Source organism: Larimichthys crocea, chromosome XXIV, assembly GCF_000972845.2.
Source record: "Larimichthys crocea isolate SSNF chromosome XXIV, L_crocea_2.0, whole genome shotgun sequence".
Lineage (NCBI taxonomy): Eukaryota > Metazoa > Chordata > Actinopteri > Sciaenidae > Larimichthys > Larimichthys crocea.
Genome location: NC_040034.1, coordinates 19,512,394 through 19,534,162, shown reverse-complemented (window position 1 = coordinate 19,534,162; position 21,769 = coordinate 19,512,394). Strand labels below are relative to the sequence as shown.

The window sequence follows — 21,769 nt, the reverse complement described above, 5'->3', positions numbered from 1 at the left end:
CAGCCATGACATTTTCCCATGGGGTGCTAAGAGAGAGAGAGAGAGAGAGAGAGAGAGAGAAAAGCCAGACAGAAAATGAAGGGCTCTCCAACATATGGCGAGCCACGGAGGCGTGCATGCTTCCTGGGTCCAACTCTCATGAGGAGCTTTGGGGAAGGAAGCGGAGGCGACGTTGATGCTATTGTTTTATTCGCTTGTTGTCTGCGCTGTGTTCAGCACTGATGCTGGCCTAAAACTGAGACCTTCAGAGAGAGTCTGTCAGCTTCAGATAGGCACTGTATGTACAGTGTGCGTGTGTGTGTGTGTGTGTGTGTGTGTGCGTGTGTGCACTTCAACTAAACATGCATTTATTGTCTTTCTGCAAGCAGGTTTAGACTATTTCGTGTGTTTTTAATTTCTTTGGTTCATCAAAGACATTATTTTCATATACCTATTCTAATATATTCATATGGACAAACGCAATATACATAAAAGCTTTTACAGCTGAATTTCACTGGGTCATCCATCCAAATGCAGCATTCACTTAGAGAAGTGAGATCCTTCAGTGATTGCACCAGAAAAAAGTTCTACACTTACAAAAACCCAAACTTTAAATTCATTAAAGAATATAATAATATAATAAAAAAAAGTCACAGTACCACCCACACTGATTTACTAGTGATCTCTGGGTATTTCAGAGAGACAGAAACAGCAGTACAGAGTACACATGGTAACAAAATAATTTGTTGAATTGACATTCAATGAAATGCTTCATAGATATTCAATGTATTTTTGACTGTGTCACACAAGTCAGCTAGGAGCACAGACACTGAGGACAGGGTGCCATAATGTTGTTGTCCATGTTGTGTATGATAATCTACGCGATGTGTACGCAGTGTGATTTCTCCAACGCCCTGAAGTGGATTGCACATGTTGAGGGGATGCTATCACTCCAGCTCGTTTTGTTCCAGAGAATCTTTGATAAAACACAATGATGAGACCGACGAGAGATGCTCAGTGAGAGGGGACTATCTCCACTTTGCTCACATGACTACTTGAGAAACATTCAAGGTTACACACACACACAGGCTGTACTCTATGTCTGCATGAGAGCCTCAAAAAGGAGAGAGAAGAGAACTGGATTGATAAGTTGTTATTTTATTTTGTCCTTACCAAGAAAAGCTTTGGTTTCCGTTGCTTTGGAAACCACGATATAATGTAAAACACATATATTACACATATAGTCATCCTCCCCAAAATACTCCAGGTCATTCGCTCTCTGCTACGCTAATAAGATTTACAAGGTATCCTTCCCTTTCATCATTTTATTTTTCTCCTGTTGAAACATTTATGGGCATTCATAAAGAAACACACCATTAGGGCTGAGGGGCTCTACAGTACAGTAAGTGTGGTGTTAATAAATCATGTTTAATAAAAAGAGACATCCAAACAGGGCCACGGCCCCCCGTCATAGTCCAAGCCTAGCAAGCATGAATATTTAGCAACATCTGGAAGTAACACAGCGACGTTCAGAGGCGTTCAGGCTCCTCAACAATTTATGATGTGTTGGAGAGAGAACTACCTTTTAGAGCGGTATGTTGGCCTGACATACATGAAAGAGAGGCGGAAAGAAGGATAATGATTACCCTGGTATATCAAGAGCTTGAAAGGCCTGAATACTGAGGAGGGGACAGCATAAATAGAAACCATACAGTTATTATTGGATGGTGTTATTTCTGCAGTTTATCTCTAAAATGATTGAATGGATAGCTGTGCAGATGGATGGATGGATATACTGAGAAATGAGTGCTTCAGAAGATGTATTGCATCATTTAAAAATGTGATTTTTAAAAAATAAAAATTGAATATCTGATTTTTTTATATTCACTCAGAGTTCCATTGGTATACATTTTTATAAAAGAGACTGTGTTTGTCACGTTAACTCGGCGATGATTTAAGAGAACAGTTAACAATTTAAATCTTCCTTCGTCTTTATATTATTTTAATAATTTACGCAAATGAGTACATGATTAAAGGCTGATTGTCAGTCAGTCAATCATCCGCAGTGCAGTCCGTGAAATGTTACGTCTGAGTGTTGCGAACATCAGGTGTGAACCGCATGTTTGACAAGAGGGGAGGAAAAAGCACTCCGAACGCGAACGTGTATCCAAATTAAAGATAATTTCGCAGTGCTGTCTGTTGTGTGTTTAACAGCTTGTTTGTGCCTTCTCTGCAGATGGAGGTGGATGCAGACGATAAGCGCCATCGCACACGCTCCAAAGGTATCTGCACGGATACACACGCATACACACAGCGGCAACGCCATTCAGGGTGACCTTCACTCCCCCAGCACACACACACACGTCTACACACAGGCACGCACATATACTGTACACACACCACTGCACAAATCCCAGACTGTCACAGTTGAGTTGCCTTTTCTCACTGCTCTCTCTCTCTCTCTTGCTCGGTCTCTCTTTTTATATATCTTGCAGAAACAGAATCACAAAGTATACATTTTAGGAGTTTTGTTCAGAATGAAATCTCTGCTACAGTGACATCTAATCCTACAAAACTACACGTATTGCAAAGTGAGGACAAATTATGGAACTTAAAAACAAATAGAGAGCTCGGAGTAATCACAATCATCTTCATATTTTATTAATTTTTTCAATCAAAAGCAAACAAAACTTTGATATTACACATTAAATATACCCACCTAACTAAGACACTGCGGGTCCAACTGGGTTAAAGCACTGATATTGGACATAAAGCTGTTACTGTACTAGAGCAGTAACAAGACAATGTGCCAAATGAACTCCAGACCCAGCTTTCAAGAAGCAGCTAACAGAGTGAAACTGATCATCAGCCAGTTACGTTGATTGATTTGATTTATTAGTCCTTTTGGAAATTTATCATGTGCCAAATAGCAGTCATCAGACAAATAAATAGATGAATGCAACAGCACCAAAATCATCAATCATCATTGAAAAAACTCCAGAGCAGATGTGTTCATACTTGACATGTGCATCAGCGATGCTGCAGTTTCAACAGACTGTGTTTAACCCGCGTAGTACACGGGAGTGTTCAACAGTGCACGGTGTGTGGAGGACACCGAACAGCCAAAAAGTTTAGCACACACTATGCGCACAGCTGCCGTGTTCCCTGTTACTGGTTGACTGTAAACTAGCATGAAGCAGGGGTTCATTGGTCATACACTGTGTTTTAGAGTCAGTTTAACTGAATATTGATGAGAGAATATTAAGTTTATTTTAGCTTTTGTTAGTATTACACATATTGTGGGAGACGTGACAAAGCAAACTTTAAATCTGCTCACCAGCGCTCACCTTACTCCTGGTCAGCGCTCTGCTCCAGTCCACTGTCACAGCTTTAAGGCATCTGAAGAGAAGTGATCATCAGAGGATCCTCTTGATGCATATTTTATTTCCTCTAACTTTGGAGAGTATTTAACGTCTTTGACCGAACAAAGAACAAGGTGGTGACCACTGTCCCTACATCAAGTAGATCAAGCACTTTGAAAGCTGTGTAGTGACCACATGGCCTTTGTCTGATCGAGTTACACGTGTCCTCTGCTTGTCATCCAAAGAGACACCAAATCATCACGACTGTGTCCAAAAATCCCTCCATAATTCATTGTGTTTTATATTCTCTGTGGGAATCGACCCTTTTCACAGCGGATACTTGATAAAGCAGGAAAAGCAAATCTGTAAATAAAAACATTACTGATGGCTCCATTCCATTACTGCCCCAGTAATCCATGTGAATGAGCGAGTATGCACAATAGCAGTTTGCTGGAACTGGCTCCCATAAATGGAACGCAGCCATCATTAATGTTGTTAATTCCACTTGCTCCTTTGACAAGTCAGAATGTCTGCTGTGAAAAGAGTCTATTTTCAGGGAACTGTAAAGTGGATACACTTCTCACTCCAATAAAATGGCAATGACAATAACTATAGTGCACTATAGAGGGAATAAGGAGCAATTTCCGACCATCTATGTCGCCTTAGCTCTGATATAAATGCTCACACTTGTTCATGTGAGTCATTTTAGGTAATTAGCACGTTGAAACACATGTCCACATGTCAGTGAGTTGACCTGGTTGAAGCTTAAATATTTGTAACTTCTAAAAAGAAAATCACAATCCCTGCCCACAGTATTATCTAGTTATAATTTAACTACTCGTAGGATGATTCTCCTCATATTTGGCTGTGTGGAAACAAAAAACACAAACTGAACTACTGTCAAACTTTTTTAGTATCCATTTGGATTTTACTCATGTACTTGCATTATCTATTCTTATTTTTTGTAACACTATTTTTTCTTAAATCTATAAAAAGCATAAAAAGTACACACAGCAGACTTTCCTTAGCACATATTCATATATAATAGATTAGCACATTAGAAGGACAAATATGCCTCAGTCTTGTACACTACTATTGTACAGAAGTTGCTTACTCAAAGCTGTTTACATTTTAACACATTTCAGATCAAGCTAACACACTTTTGAGATTGGTATTCTAAAGAAATGCATGTTCCAGGATGGATTTTGTATCTTTAAAAAAATAATAAATGTTCTGTAAATGAATTGTTTGTTCGCACAAACATCGCCGCAGTCATCTGACTGACCTCAAAGTGTTTCGTGTTTCATCTGTTTGTGTATTTCATGGTAACCTACGCAGGTCACACGTCACAAAGACAGATTCTTTTTTCCTGTGTTCGACACATGACAAGTTAGTCATGTTTCTTAATCTCTCTCTGTCTCTGTCTCTCTCAGTGCCTGTGGATCCAGCATTAACAGAGCTTTTCAGGTCAGTGGAATTGAAAAAGTGCACTGCACTGGTACACACACACACACACACACACACAAACAAAAGCAACACAAACACAACTGCACAGACAGGCGGAAAATAGCCAGAGAGTTGCAAACACATACACACCCACACACACACAAACACAAATAGACACAAATGACCTGCTGTTGTGTTAGTGGTGAGGTAGACATAGTCAAACAGTGCCTGGCTCAACTGTCACCTTATTACCAACCAGAGACATTCCAGCCTTCTCTCTCCTGTTTGATAGCTGCCCTCAGATCAGCAACCACTCACTAAAGTGTGCTCTGACGCCTCTTCTTCCTCTCTCTCTCTCGATCGCTCTCTTGTTTTCCGTCTCTTTGTTTCTGTTTCTTCAGCTTCTCATGGATAGTTCGCTTTCTCTCTGTCCTCACGTCTCCCTCCCTCTCTTTGGACGTCTTCAGTGTCACAAAAGATGAGAACAGCAGAACAGAGACAGCAAGCGGCAAATTATTTCTTCCCTCTCGTTAATATCATTTCCTCGTATAAAATATTAAATAAGAGGGTTTTCTCCACTTTTAATGTTCCAACTAGCTAAATAATTCTGTTTTCGTCTCATGTGCATGATGATATTTAGCATGATAGCCAATTATCAATTCATTACCCATGCAGCACAATTCTTTCTCTCTTTTTACGCCTACAGCCTCAAAGTTCTTGTTTCTTTGGTTTCTTGGGTGATTCGAGTGGGTGGAAGGTGGAACACAACTTTATTTTGAATTTGAAGCTTTTCTTTGTCACAAAAGTTTCTATTGTCATTCTTTTTTTAGGAATGAAAAAAAAAAGTGTGAGGATGAGGCCATTATGATGCATGTTAAAAGACAGCAGCTATCTTAGATCTACACATGTTGTCAGTGACACTTAATAGAAGGTATATTTGCACAATAAACTTTATGATTTTTACTTTACTCTGAACATACAAGTCCTCTCGTCTGAGGAGCCAGTGTAGGCTGAGTATTTGATATTTTGAGGGTGTGGGACGTTTACTTGACAAGATGGGCTGGTAAAGAAAGACAGAGATTAACTGGCTATGATAAAAGTATTTTAATTAATACGTAAAACACATTAGCACTAATGAGAATAAACTATCTACTACGTACTATCTAGTGCCTAAGCATCAACCAAACTGCAGCAGCAAGTCTCACTAATCTCGCCAGGCAGCAGCACTAATATCCACAGGCTAATGAGCGCATTCTCTGACTCACTTACATGAGCCCCAAAGCCCCCGAGTGATCTCTTCGGTATTCTTTACAGGCATTAGTTTGGCATGTACAGGAGGTGTCGGGCGCAGCGAGTACTGTATGTATGGAAGCTGCTTTCAGCAGCTGGGTCAAGTCAGGTCAAGTTGAGTGTACGGGCTTGTGGTGCTGAGCAAATCTTACAGCTATGATGAGCCACGAGGGGAAAAATGTGTGTTAGCCAGCCAGTCACCACCCACACTGATTGAAGCCAAACTTTGTCACACAGTATTTGAGTGAGTTTGTTTTGTTATAGACTATAAAATCCGAGATGGTGGATGTTTCTGCTCTAGTCTCAGATTTTAGTAAAAAATATCATTTGTAAACTTTGTTCATCACCTGTGAGCTAAAATCACAATCATAGAGTCAAAGAAATAAAAAGTGGGAATCCTGGTCATAGCTTTTTAATGCCAATTGGTCACAGTGGTCAGCAATAGAGCGCTGCTATCTGACATCTACTGTAATCTAATGTGGTCATTTCCCTTGTTTTTTGTGCTTCTAAACATGTTTCTAAATATGTAAATCTCCTACATAGGCAGTTTGCACAGGGTGTTTTATTTTGAAATTCAACTGGATTCTCTATGGATTTTTCTATGTCTAACTTCCTGTCAGCTCAAGCAGCTCTATGCAGACTGGCGCGTGCTGCTCGAGGCATCCATCAAAAATAGAACAGCCGCGAAGCAGAGCAGAGACCTGCTTCTGGGATGCTTCTGAAAAATGTTGACTAGAACCGCAGCGATTAGCTCTGGCGGTTGCGGAGCACACGGAATGCGTAGCTGGAGTTTGGCTGTAGGAAGTCGTCTTCAGTAGCATCTCAGCCAATAATTTAGGGAGGTTCAACTCAAACACTTACATCCAGAGGGCAGCGAAGACACTGTATGGACCAAAATGATACATAATACCAATTTCAACCAAACTAGCTCTGTTACCTATCGTTGACATGAACCAGCCACTCCTGAGCATTGTCCTTAATGGAGGGTTAGGGTTAGGGTTAGGGTTATACTCGTGTTGTAACAGCTTATTGACTGAGGTTACACACATTGCAGCACGGTCTCATGGGAGGACGAGGAGTGAAGCCCAACGGATTCAACTGGAGTTCATTAATGATGCCTGTCCACACTAGTTCTACATCTGACTGTTAACTTAGCCATGCACATGGAGCCTAGACTGAATTTCACATAATATACATGTTTATTTATTTCTTATTACTTTCACTGTTATTTGTCTTGTGTAAAATATAACCTGTTACCAGTAGTAATTCAAGGGTGGGTCTTTCAGTGTCCTCTATGTGTCTTTGCAAGTTTTTTCCAACCCGGTAATGTGTAAATTTAATTTTGTCCTTGGCTGCGTGTTAGGCGGTGGTTGCAGCTAAGATAAGGGTTCCTGCCTACCTATATATCAATAAATAATATTCCACCTGGAAGATTACTGTGTAGCCTTTAGCTGATATTCATAGATAGTACAAGGTGTACTCTGCCTCCTCTCTCTCTCCCCAGTCCCCCGCCCCCCCCCCTCCGCTTTCACTCGTTCCTCCCTTTCCCCATTTTCTGTCATTCTCACCTCCCTCTCTCACCGTTCCTCTCCACCTCCCTGCCTTCTCTCGCTCACTCTGCTGTTGCCTGCAGATAGTAATTAATCAGGGGATCGATGTGAAGCCTATCTCCAGGCCGAGGCGTCTATAATGTCGATAATGCCGCTCGATGGCCTCTCTCCCCGGAGAGCTGATAGTCTTCAGGACGAACATCCTTGACTTTGCATGGAGCAGCCTGGGCTCGTCAGATAGGCTGTTGCTGTCACGCTTGTGTGTGTGTGACTGTATGTGTGTTTTTATGTGCAAACAGTTGTTGCATGCATCCATGTAAGCCTTTACTCACACACTGTAAACGCACACACAGGAATGGGTGGAGAGCAATGTACAATCACATGGGTCAGGTGAATGACAGCAAATTACAGCAACCGGACTGAGGGAATGTCCCATTATGTGAGAGAACCTTTTTAGGTTGCTGTTCAGAGATCAGGTGTGTGATTGTGGTTATAAGAAAAAAAAATTAGGAGGCCCCGTTCTTCATACATGAAAACTTAATTAGTTTGATGTTGAAGATTTTGCACTGGTCTGAATTTTTTTTCACTTCTTCCAGTCTGCCTCAAAATGTATCTGAAGCTGTTTGCAGAGCAGATACAAACTTAGAGAACCCGTATCAATGTGGGCAACCGTCAACCGCCACAACCAGGATCATATTAAAATCATACGAAGAATCAATTCACTTTAGTTTGGCTTACAAGCAAAAAATAAAAATAAAAACAGCTGAAAAGAATTATTATTGGACATGTGGAATTAGAAATATGTAATTACAGCCCTTTTCAAAGAGATGTGTCATTTAGATATCAACATGTACTAAATGTACTTGTATCATGAGTGAATATTATAGACATACAAATACTCAACTTTTTTAGTGTTACTGAGGTTATTATATATCAATGTCACAATCATAGACCCTCGGGAAAGTTTACTGAAATCTGAATCCTGCTTTATAGCAGACAGTATGGACACAGGATTCCACAGGTGGAATAATCACATCCAACTTGAAGAAGCAGGTTAGAGAGGGTCACATTCAGCATCATTACAGCGTGATGAAAGCCACCACAGCAGCAGCACATATGAAAGACCTCGAAGGTAAAGGCAGCTGATGAATAAAAAAATATATATTTTCAGGTCAGTCTATATTTTGATGCATAAATAAATACTCCCATTAGTCATTGTTGTCTTAAAACTGTGTGTATTTCATACATTACCGGCCAGGGAGCGACACATGCATTTTGTACATAAAATAATTTTCTTTCAATGCAAAGCTGCAATTACATGGTTGAATTTTTTTTATGAAAGGAAAAAAAAACACAGATAGCTTTAACAGAGACCCCATCTCAATAAACCCCATCACGGGTTTTCATACGTGGGGCGTGTGGGGGGTGGGGCTGTGCTAGACAGAGAGCTCACAGCATAAACATTCTCCTCCACATCTTTTTTGTCATTTGCATATTTACAGTCTGCCATGCTAATCATGTTTATTGGGGTGTATAAGTACTGCGCCTGAGCTCAAAAGGGATGGATAGCTTTGCGCCAGAGACTCCGTAGCAGAGGCACTGGGATAAAAGTTGCCCCCAACCCTCCATTTCTGGAGAAAAAAAAAGGCTACTCCTGCAGTAATCCAATTTCAAAAGACAAAAAGAGCCGACTTACGTAACTAGGACAGCACAGGCTTTTGCTAATTATAGTGTTAATGCACAGTGAAAAATTCCCCTGATTTTAAACAAAGGACATGATTTCAGAAGATATTTTTTGTGTTTTTGGACGTTTCTTCTATTAAAAAAAAAACCCATCCTGAATCTATCATTGTGTGACATGATGGAAGGAAAAGGAAAACAGTATTTGTTCATTTGACTGCATGTATGTAAAAATTTGTGTGTAAAAGCTATCAATATGTAAAGATTTTCAAGGTGAATGTCTCAGTGCCTACGGCTGGCTGGCAGAGGTAAACTATTCACTCCTTTATTTGCATTAATTAAAAAAAAAAAAATCCAGGGAAACCAAATCCAGATTTGCACGATTTCACCTTGAGCACGTAGATTTCATTGTCAGTCCTGATGTGCCTTTGCACTGAAGTGCTGAGAACAGTTAAGTAAGGTGGATAACTGCTAAAGCCCCCCCTTTTTTTTATACCCCCTGTCAGATTTCTGCTCCCATACAAAAGACATAAGGTCGTCCTCTGTCGCCGAGTGGTCGAATGAGGGAGGCGTACAGTCCTGGCCGCAGCTTTAATTGCCGGTGTCAGAGCTGAAACATGGCCGAACAGGAAATGATCAAGTTAATGAAACGTTTTAATTATTCAACATAATTGTGGAATGTGACGAGCGTGTCGGTGAATCCCCGGCCTGGCTGTTCACACAAGGTGTCTCTTCAACACACACACACACACACACATACACATTCACATACTGTCTCTCGCTCTCTTATTCCCTTTGTCTCACCCCACAGTGAACACTTGCTTTCCCATGGTGCTCTCCCTCATCCTTATTACTCTCCATTCTCTTCAATGATAGAACGAGCGAGATCAGTCTGTGTTATAATTACTTGACCTTGTCTGCTCGGGGTCGTTACTCCGAGCCTCCCACCTCAGCCCCCACCGCTGAGCCTGTATACCCGCTGGCCTGAGCCCCTGCAGCCATTCTGCTCATCACTGCAGGGCTGACGGGCACTGGCATATCGATCTGAGAGATGTGCAGCGCAAGAATGAAAAGAAAGTCTTTTCTCTCGTTCTCTCAGTCTAGTACTGCACACATATCGCCACACACACACACACACCCACATTTACCAACTGTGCATGCCAGATAATTAAAGACAACTGAAACAAACATGAGAATATCAGTTCATCAGCACGCCTGAGACCCTTTCCTATCTCACTCTCTGTCTTCAGTTCATCCTTTTTCTTCCTTCCTCCTGTTTCTTCATCTTGACTCTACTCCTTCCTGCCCCCCCTTTTAGTTCCCTCCTAACACTTCATCCTTTCCTTGCTCTTTTCCTTCCTTCCTTCCTTCCTTCCTTCCTCTTTCTCTCTACCGCTTCCATCTCTCCCGACTGTCTCTGGCAGAGCTAATTCCCTCTTCAGATGGTGCGGCTCTCATTTGCATACTTATCAAAGTGTTTGGACTATCCGACAGAAGCTGTAGGAAGGTGGGGTCATTAATATGTTAATTACCCCAACACCCCCTTCCCTTTTCTCCCCCCCCTGCTTTTAGATGGTGGCACACAATCCGTATCCTCCACCTCGCTCTCCGCTTCACACGCAGCCTTTGAATGTTTGAATACCCTCAGAGGCCCTGCAAATGCCTTAAGACTCTGTAGACATCCACACATGGGGGTTAGGCTGGGTTCACAGCTATCTTTATTGGGTGTGTGTATGTACACTCACAGCTCAAGCTACCGTTACTTACATGTACAGTCATGGATTAATGGCATTTGTTCCTTGGACATTTTAGACCCTCATGATCTGGTTGCACAATTGACTGTTCATTAACTCACCCTAGTAGCTGTATCTAAGCACAACAGACCTGTCAAGATTTGGGTTTCTCTACATGTCAAGGCATATGAGCCTGTATTTTAAGCAAACATGTAAGGAATGCATTAAACTGTGTTCAACATAAGCTTCAGATAACTAGCACACTCACTACAGTAGTAACCCACACACTATTTGAGATATGTTTTCCAAAAACATTGGTTATCCTTCACATCTGTCTTCTTGTAATGTAAAAAGCCCCACAGGGTTATGCTACAGTGAAATTTCAGTTTGTTGTTACATTTTTCCTCATCGTTATGATACAAGGACTAACAAGCCACAATACCCCACAATATGACAATACATATTTTTGTTTTTTTTGCCCTCTCTGTCTTCTACATGGATGAACTACTGGATTTTGCCTGAGGCATGTCGCTTTAGTCTTTTAGCACGATAGCATATGCAGGATTGTCATTTTAAAATGAGTGAGCTGGAAACATTATAAAGTCAGCAGGAGACGGAGGAGTGTTTTCATCCACGTAATGGAGCTATTTTTAGCTTAATTGGCTCACTAGCTACCGCTGATGAAATCTGTCACTGTTATCACTGTGAACTGCATACTGTGCAAGAACAGAAAGATGGACAGGCCTAGCAGCAGTTACCAAGGAGGATGGGACTAAGCGAACTGTCATTGATAACTCAACAAAAAAAACAAAAAAAACTGCAGTCTCTTGAATGGCCACTTAAGGATGGTTGCAAAAGTCAATCAATCTCCATACTTCCCCATGTTAAACTCCCCAACTTCACAGCAAAACTAAACATGTTTACAGCCTTCACAGCCTTGGTCTCTATAGCTAATTTCCAGGTAATTTCAGGGTTGCGGAGGGCTGGGGCGAACCCAGCTGGCATTGGGCAAGAGATGGGGTACACCCTGGATAAGTCACATTCATCACAGGGCTGACACGCAGAGATATTCACATTCACATTCACACCTACAGGCAATTTGGTGTCACCAGTTAAAGCTGCATGTCTTTGGACTAAGAGAGGGAGCTGGAGTACCCAAAGAGAAAGGCCCAGACAGGGTTCAAACCAGGAACCTTTTTGCTGTAAGGTGACATTGCCATGCACTGCCATTTAAATGATATTAAGGCTTAAAGTTATGTATAATTAAGAACGTAGCCGCTTCGGGTCACAGGCAGGTGCTGTCACAGTTGGCTGGTTTCAGTAACCGGGCTTCTTTCAACCCACCTCATGGGCCTTACGCTCCGTCTCTGTGCCCATTGTCACATTAACCAAGAGCCAGCAGAGTCAGGCACTGCCAAGAAGGTGGTGGTCACACTTTAAACCGGCTCTTCAGAAACCCATGGGTCATGCCACAGAGACTACATCCATATATTATACAGTCTATGACTCTAACCCACCTCTGAGTTTGAGGCTTGTCTAAAGGCATATTTCTATGAGACTGTTCCACAAATCTACGGTCGAACCAAATATAGATAGAGGACTAATCCTGGCCTTCAACAAAGCACAGTTAATGACTAATCTCTCCATTCATAGTACAAGGCTAGAGTATACTTAATCTGCATACTGTACAGGATGCTGTTCCCATGTCAATCAGCGTAACATGATTACAATAACTGTCCTACGTAAAGGTTTCAGGGTCAGTAGTTAAGTCACTCAGCTGAAGGAGAGAGACATCTTGTTAATTCTGACTTGTCTGCTCGTGAACAAAGGTTAATGGGTCATTTATATGTTGGCGGTTGTAACAAGACTTGGTTGGCAGTGCATTGCAGATTAGTAAACGCTGATACAGGTGATTGACTGAGGTGCTTACACTTACTGGAGCTGACATTAATTAAAACTGACGCAGGAAGTTATAAGCAAATGCTGGTGCTAGGCTTCTTGGGAACTGACGTTCTTGACTGTACTTGTTTTGTGTTTTTAAATATACTGTTTGGAAGCGCCGAAATCCACAGAATTCGACATTTATTCAGTAATACGCTAGCAAACAGAGGTAAGTGGTTCCTGGAATGAAATGTAACCATGAAAATAAATCAACATTTTTCTGTGGAACAGAAAGGTAACTAGGGACTTGTGTGTTTTTTAAAGTAGGTTTCAATAATTTTACCAGGGGAGTGAAGGCAGAGCACACGTTACAGCATTCCTGCTCACCTGCTTTGATTTTAGCGTTTCAAGGACTCGAATCTCAACATGTTTGTTAAGTAGACTTTATTTCGGTCTCTTGCTTTCACCTCTAATGTCGTCTCTCCTCTGTATGTCGCTGTGCTTCTGCCAGTGCACCAAGGCGGGGGGGCTGTCTGGTTTGTATAAGGGGCTACAGTATATTACCACTTTTAGTTAGTGTTTTGTATAATTGCATGAAAACTATACCATTAGAAACTGGGTGGAGGAATGAGGACAAAAGTAAATGAGAGGCATGTGAGCTGAGGAGAGGCCTCATATTGTTCTTAGCAACAATAAAAAGCCTCACAAATCCAACTGGCCTTGCCTCTGAATGCATATTTCTCTCTCTGCCAAACCGAGAGGGCGTTCAAATCAAACCACACAGGGCCGACTTAATAATTACTCTCACTTTGAACGCAATTTCCTGGCTGGGAGGAAGTGATTGACAGATTGTATCCATGGTGTCAGGGGGGGCCAGCCACGCCCCTGCTGACTCAGACAGAAATTAAAGAACAGCAGGAGCTAAATTACACCTTAGCAAAGACCTCTGGCAAGAGGACAAGAAGGGAAGCATGATGAATGAGAAAAGGATCAGAACAGAAAGGTAGAGGGTGAGTTGCGTGGGAGCACAGAGATGATTGGAGGAATGGCTCAGAAACACATTTGTAGCCACACACAAGCACACACACACAGACGCTGGTAGACACACAAACATACGCACCGAGGTAATGGGTCTGCAGTACTATTGGAGTGCAAAGGGAGAGACACTTAAATGCCATCTCTAGAGTTGGGATGCTATTTACTCTCTCTCTCTCACACACACACACACTCACACTCACACTCATACACGCATACACACAATCATCTCCACTCTTTTCACTATGTCATGCTCTCAAAGCACTCAGACTGATATAAGAGCAGCAAGCAACCAGCAGAGTTGCACAATGAGTCTCAGGGTATCTACATTAGAAGAGCTGCTGGAACAGCAGGAAGTGAGCTCCAAGAGTGACAGATCGTTGGTTTGTGCACATTGTAAGATAATTACAGATGTGGATGGACAACATCTACTGTGTGTAGTCCCAGAAAAAGAAATGGAGCAACATTTGACTTACTTTAATCCCTCACACAAATACTACAGCCACACACAGAGGGCATTTTAATGATGGAGAGATGGCCGGAGTGGTGGGCTGCCGCACTAACATGTCCTAGTCGCACTGTAGCTTGATTGTATCCCTTTTTTGGAAGTCGCTTTGAATAAAAGCATCTGCTAAATGTAAATGTAAATGCCGCGTAGCAGAGGAGTTTTGGGTTTCGGTGTGGCTCGGCCATGGCCAGAAGGTGGACTGGCGCCTCTTCAGATGCCAGTTTACGTTCCATACCTCGGTTAATATAATATTTAAGGAGTCAAGAGAAGAATTCACTTCATGATTTGTTAATATGGATACAGATTTTATTTGCAGTGTGGGGCGTTGCTGCCTGCTGGTGCCAAACCACTTGAGGCTGCTGTCTGATGGTCCACTACTGTAAGTGTTTGCCACTAAGATAGATGGTATACTGTAGGTTTACCTCTGCCTGGGTAAAGTGCTGCCAGCCTGGCTTCAAGGGGCCTCGACTGGAGCAGAGCCTTTAGAAAAGGCTCTTCACCTGGAGAGAGAGAGGGAGAGAGAGAGAGAGAGAGAGAGAGAGAGAGAGGCAAAGGGCAACACACTGACACACACACATTCACACGTACATTCACACCTAAGCTCTGACACTGCGCGCTGACACAAATGTAGACATACAAGCCACACACACATACACACACACACACATCTCCTAAGCCCTCACACACGCACAACCTACTTCACATGTAGAGCAGCATTCCCAGCTGAGTGCCTCTCTCCAACCTGGCAATTTCAGCGGAAAGAGAATCCAGCTAAAGTACACAGGGCGCCATGCTGATTTCACAACAGGGGGGTTGAATGGCAGAATGGCCTCACTACAGCCCTCGTTACTGATCCGGCAAGATCCAACTCATCTATTTCAATAGCACTCCATCATTCACACTTTTGTGTGTGCATATAGAGATGGAGCTAGATCGCAGAGGTCCCAGTTTTTTTTTCGTGCAGTCCTGCTGCAGCACTGCTGGATTGCGGCTGTTTATCTAATGCGGGACATATTTACATACCTCTATACTTACTTCCAGTCCGATTCGTACACAGAAACATTATGGACATGCTCATGAACAAGGCAGCATTTGACAGTGATGTTTTGGGTGACATTTAGTTTCTAGGTTGCACAAGATGCTCCCATAAATGAATCATGAGTAAATCTGTGAGGTGTGAATAATAGATGGGAGGAGAGGTAAAAAACAAAGGAGTGCTGTTATTATTTGTTAATAAGACACTCTGGAGCATCACTAACTAGATCTCATTACCACAATACACGCAGGCATGCATGCACACACACCCACAGCCACACATACACACAAACACACATACATCCTCCCACACACACACACACACACACACACACACATACACCCCACATGCCAAACACATGCAGAAGTCTCTCATCCTGCATGACTATTTTTACCTGTGAAGTCTGTCGTTGCCTAGCACTCTGTAATTACATCCCACACTCCACCAACGAATGATTAGAAGCAATGATGGATGGGTTAACACCATCACCTAAGGATGCCTCGGTGCAAAACTAATTACGCGACGATACATGTGTCATATGCCTGATACGTGTGATAGCCCTCTCAGGCTCCTGCCATAACTGTGGAACAGGTGTGATAAAGGTGGACGGCGTGTATTGTTAATCAACAGATAAGAGATGATGAAGTAACTCCGCCGCTGATTAATAGATCTTTGTAGCTCGGCGATGTCTTAAATATAGATTATCAGAATGACATAAAGAGTGGGTTTAGGTTTGCCTCACCAAACGTTTAACTTAAATGACTCATTTCTTTCAGGAAATAAAAAGTGCAACTTTTGGTCACAAACGATCTTTTTCAGAATTTGTTTTGCGTGGCACGGCTTATATGTCTTACGCATGGACTTGGAGTGTTTCACCTATATCCAGATTTCGTCGTGATCCTCCATGAACTCACTGTCAAAAATGGTTTTATTTATCACTGCGCAGTTTTCTGAACATAGTGTTTCTCCTTTCACTGCCAGAGATGATATTACTGCGGTATGGATTTTCTGTCATGTATGGCAAGAAAGTTGTTGTCTATGCATAGACAAATTTGGGTGTTATTTGGATCAGGAGATGGGGTGTGCGTGTCTGCTTATACATGCAAAGTGTGTGTGTGTGTGTGTGTGTGTGTGTGTGTGTGTGTGTGTTCTGGCTGGGATGTGAGGGGTTGCATTTATGATTGCTACGGCTGCAGCTGGGGCTGTGGGCTGAGTAATTGCCTGTCTTGGTAGAGAGATCGTGGTAGCGAGCTAAAAGTCAAGTGCTCTCTTCCTGCTGTAGACCTCATTTGGATTCCACATAGCTAGCTAGCAAGCTAACGCCAGCCTTGGGCCTGTATTATTCATAGCTTGACAGATAGCTCTCACTAAAAGCATTGGACCTGGGCCAGGTGGTGATGGAGCGACAGGGGGAAGCGGCACCACTGCACCTCACTCTGTGCCTGCCAGGAGGAGAGGAGGAGGAGGATACAGGACATAAGTAAAGGATGGGAAATTGAAGACTGGAACAGCGGGGGGGGGAGATGAGCAGTTTTGACAAAAGCAGGCGAATGTTTAAGTAGGATAGGAAAAGGGAGCAGGGATATACTGTAGAGATGAGGAGACTGAGGAGGTGAAGAGGGGACGGAGGGTGAAGCAGAAAATCAGAAAGAATTATCGTAAGGCCACGCGGAGTTAAAGAACAGCGAGACTACACGACGTTAAAGCACGGCTTACATTAGAGCAGAGATAGAAGACGAGTGCGCCGACCACAAAAGGATGGAAATGGAGAGAAGGCAGCAGCAGAAACAAAGAGCGAGCGAGTGAAACCATTTCAAATAGGAGGAGAGAAAGAGGCCTGGAAAAAGAAGAGAACAGGCAGCCATCCACCCCCGCCAAGCTCAGCAACCCCTCTGCCTCCATGTGCAGAACCAGATAAGGTCGCATTAATCAAAATCTGCCACTTCCCCTTCCAAAAAAACACCGTCTATGCCATCAACCCCCCTCTGTGAAGTATCTGTCACCGAAACGGAAATTTCCATATTTAATGGGAAAGCTTTATATCACCAAAAAGGCAGTGTGGGCTGTGGGTGAAAAGAACAGAGTTGGTTGGATGTGTCAGCTCTGTCATTAGCTTATACACTTTAGACGGCATGCGGAGCCTCTGGGGTTGATTTTAGTTTCAACAGTGTGATGAAGCTGGACTGACATTGGTCCTTGTCTTGTAAAACCACAATCACTATAAAATAATAATACTACATTGTCTGCACAGACTCTTGCTTAGCACATTACTGAGTAATAGGACTGTTTTCCTACAGCATGTTCCGTCCCGACATAAACCTCTAACGCAATTTAAAACACACTTTGAAAACGTTTCAAAAGCGAGGCCGCCAAATTTACAGCGGCACACACATGTGACTTCCCTCATCATGCCTTTCTCTCTGATGCCATTTTTTTCTATCTTTCCCTTTGTAATTTCCCCCCTTATTTGCCTCCCTTGTATATTATGACAAGACCGCAGACTATCTTTCCAACATTACTCGGTGTCAGATAAACAGGTGGTGTTTACGCTTTTTTTTTCATCCTCCTCTTTTTTTCTTTTCCATTTTTTTTTTTTTTTTTTTTTGGGGGACAGGGGGAGGAAGGGGGGGGGGGGTGGTGGTGGGTTGAGAGGGAGGGCAGCAGCTTAGGGCCAGCTCCAGGGCCAGGGCACATTCTGACCTCTAACCTCCCTGAACCCACCACAAGCCCCTCCGTGACCCCTCCTCAGCGCTCCCAGCTGCCAACTAAATCACATCAATGTCAAAAAGCCCATCTCCTCTGCTGGGGATGTGGGAGTCTGGCAAACATGACGCAGAGCGGGGGAATCACAATGTAACACGTGAAGGGCAGACACTTCAGTCTGTACGGCAGAATTACAGTAACGGATGAGGCTGGTGATATTCTGCATTTCTGTTATTGTCAACAAATCTCTGAGTACATGGCACATCAGTCCCTGTAGAAGATGTACATTTTTACAGGTCATGAAAATATACTTATTTTTCCTCAACCAGCTTGTTGTTTCTTGAGACTTTTTAGCATTAGATTACTCAAAAGAAATCAATTGTATTATTAATTGGGGACTATTTTAAGCAGCAGATTTAGTTTTTTTTGAAGAAGAAGAAGAAGAAGAAGAAACCCATCACCCAGTCCAACAGTGTGGCTCACTCATGTTTTGAATAGTTCTTGCAGCTCTACAGCACAGAGGAATACGACATATCAGGCTACAGAGGCAGTAGAAAAGATCTTTTCATGGGGTTTGACAACAATAACAAAATATTAGTTATTGTTAGTTGTTCCAGCCTTGTAAGCGTGACGCATAGGTCACATAGTTAGTGACTAAATACTCGCATATTAAAGACTAAATGAAGGAAGAATGCACATCAGCTTGACTCTCTTACAGTAGCTTAACCAAATAAACAGTTATTACGGCAGCCTCCAGTGTGGCTTACATGGACAAATAGATGAGCTGGAGGAAGGAATTCCTTCTCCAAAATGGCTGCTGGGCTAGCAGCTAACTAGCTGGCCTGTGTGTGTGTGTGTGTGTGTGTGTGTGTCTGAGTTGGGGTGATTGATTGAAGTCATTACGCTGGTGGAGAGACTCCTTACCTGGCTAATCCAGGAGTGAATTTAGCTCCAGGATGACAGATAGCCGCATTACACCTCCAGAATCTGCTGCCGGATGAGCTCTCCTGCTCAGGACCACCATCATCAAATGAATGCAAAATGCCTTGTATGATACACATACATCAATAATTTACCAGATCCATCTTAAAAATCTCCAACCTCAGTGTTCAGTTCAAGAGTCTGCAAACATAAATGCTTCATAATTGGACATATTAAATCATTATACTGTGTGCTCAAAATACTTATCACGAACTATGGTGTTGAAATTAAATCACAACACCTGACAACAGATTATGGCAGCTGTTAAAGATTGTTTTCATTGTCAATTCATCTTCACATTTTAGTTTTGTTTTGTCCAAATTGGCCCGTCTTATCCCGTTTTTAAAGCTCTCAGCTACGTTCCTACGTACACCATCAATTGCACCACTCCTCGGCGGGGGCAGATTCAGTACAAGTAACCTGGAAGGAGGTGTTTTCCTCCAAGCATGAGTAGTAGCCGGCAGAAATGGACAAACGGGACAAAAGCAGAGCAGCTAGGGGCCCTGCGCTGGACATCAGTATCTCATGTTGAGGCTGACGGCCTTAGTGCGAGTATTAGACTAAAGTTGAGACTGGGTTTATTAGCTGCAGGCTACAGACGTTAGAGTTGGGCCCGTGAATGGGCAGCAACAGGCTTATTGAACCAGTGAGCTGAACAAGCGTGTCTGCTGGGTACTGATGCCTCTCAGCTACTTCAACACTGCCCTCACTGTCTAAAACATATAAACCGTTACGCTGTCAAGAAAATGGTGAATCTATTGAAATATGCAACTAAACGTAAAAAGATCACAGTGAAATGTTGTTTCATTAAGACGTGTCATGTAAATCCAAGTGGACGTGGTAATTTCCACACACCAACATCATATATGTTTCAGCGTCACTCAGGATTATTTCGACACCACAACTAGGAGGTATCAAAGTATTTTATGGGTTTTAGTACAAACTGTCATTCTGCCGTGTGTGTGTGTGTGTGAATGAGCCATAGCAGCTGATATGCGAGCTGGAGCCTGAGACGCCAGAAAACGCCCCAAATTGCAGCGTCTGCCATGCGCTGAGCCTCCTGCACCAAGACACTGTCTTTTGTTCTCCCCTGCTAGCGGGAGAAGCCTGACAGCTCTGAAATGATCCTCTCTCCTCTTCCACACACACACACACACACACACACACACACACACACACACATCTCTTTCTCTTTTTAACTGCTCTACTATAGATTTCCATGTTTCGTGTGCACAGAGAAGAGGTATATATATATATATATATAGATATATATAAATAGAGACACACACACACACACACACACACACACACACACATGTAGAAAAACATGCCATCTCTCTGTCTCTCTCATTCCCATAGCTTCTATTTCTCCTACCCACCTCTCATTTTCTCTCTGTGCCTTCTTTCTCTCTCATTTTTCCTCACTGGCTGGCTGTGAGGATGGCGAATCCCTCATGGATTTCTGGAGGGTATCACCATGGAGACGGGGCTCTGCCACACGTGTCTATAGATCCTCCTTCTGGATAGGGGGCACAGCCAGAGGTGGTGCATTCCCTCCATCTCTGCTGAGAGAGAGAGAGAGAGAAAGAGAGAGAGAGAGACAACAATGAGCTGAGGTTGAGGGGGGAGGTAGGAAGTAGTGGAAATGTGGAGAGAAATTGGTGTGAGAGAAGGTTCTGGGTAAGATATATATATGGAGGAGGTGGAGAACAGTGTATGTGTGGAAGGAAAAGGAGCAGGTGAGGTTGCGATGGGCGAGAACAGAGGAGGGAAAAATATGAGGTGAGAATGTTTGGTGACAGGAGGAGATGACGAGAGATAGAGAGAGAGAGAGAGAGAGAGAAGTGAAAAGAAAAAGCAGCAGTGAGAGGAGGCAGAGGAAGAGGCGGCCTCTTCCCAGTGTCAGGGAGACAAATAGCGTGTGATGCTAATGACTGGCTAAAGCTTTTGCCCCTGCTGAGAACAGCCGCTAATATGACTGCTAATAAAGGCACCGTGGAACGCTGTCGCATTCCAGCAGTCACTCAACTGTCGCCCAAAATTAGCCAAACGGGAGCTCTCCTTCTCCTGCCGCTCCGCTCTCCTGCCGCACATTAATGCTCCAGAAATGGGGTCCTCACCAAAACGTTTCTAGAAGGTTATTTCTGCATTAAAGGGCCAATTGTTCACTGCAATAATGGAATTTGTTCCATCTTCTAATTCTGAGGATGCCCACTCCATGAAATATGAAGTGGTCTTTTTGTGATCTGAAGAGATTTTTTTTTTCTTCTTCTTTGATTGCTCCCCCCCCCGAAAACCATACAGCCTTCTTGGAGGATTTTGTGATTCTGCAAGAGGACGACACGAGGGGAACCTTATATACATCCCTCCCTTTCTCTGCACAGCGCCTGCAGAATTTAGTTTCTTTTCAATTTAAATGCCACCAAATTATTTCTAGAATTTTAATTGCCAGGCACAGTGAGTGGGATGCATCGCCTGTGATGACGAATGTTGTAGCCGAGGTCACGCACCGACAGAGCCAGGAGAACGTGGGACGGAGGAGCTGTGGAGGCTTCCTGTGGCTTAGTCATCGTGGCGTTTAGGAG

General features: G+C 42.9%; 1 protein-coding gene across 2 annotated transcripts in view; it reads left to right on the top strand.

The window, feature by feature from the left end:
• Positions 1–21,769, top strand: part of myt1lb (myelin transcription factor 1-like, b) — an 88,577-nt gene that overhangs the window by 31,842 nt on the left and 34,966 nt on the right. The window contains exons 3-4 of one of the 2 annotated variants that reach the window (XM_027274890.1): positions 2,216–2,261; positions 4,775–4,808. In XM_027274890.1, the coding sequence (XP_027130691.1) occupies positions 2,216–2,261; positions 4,775–4,808 (80 nt within the window). Of the gene's footprint in view, positions 1–2,215; positions 2,262–4,774; positions 4,809–21,769 lie in introns of those variants that run through there. The other variant, XM_027274886.1, reaches the window with a different exon arrangement.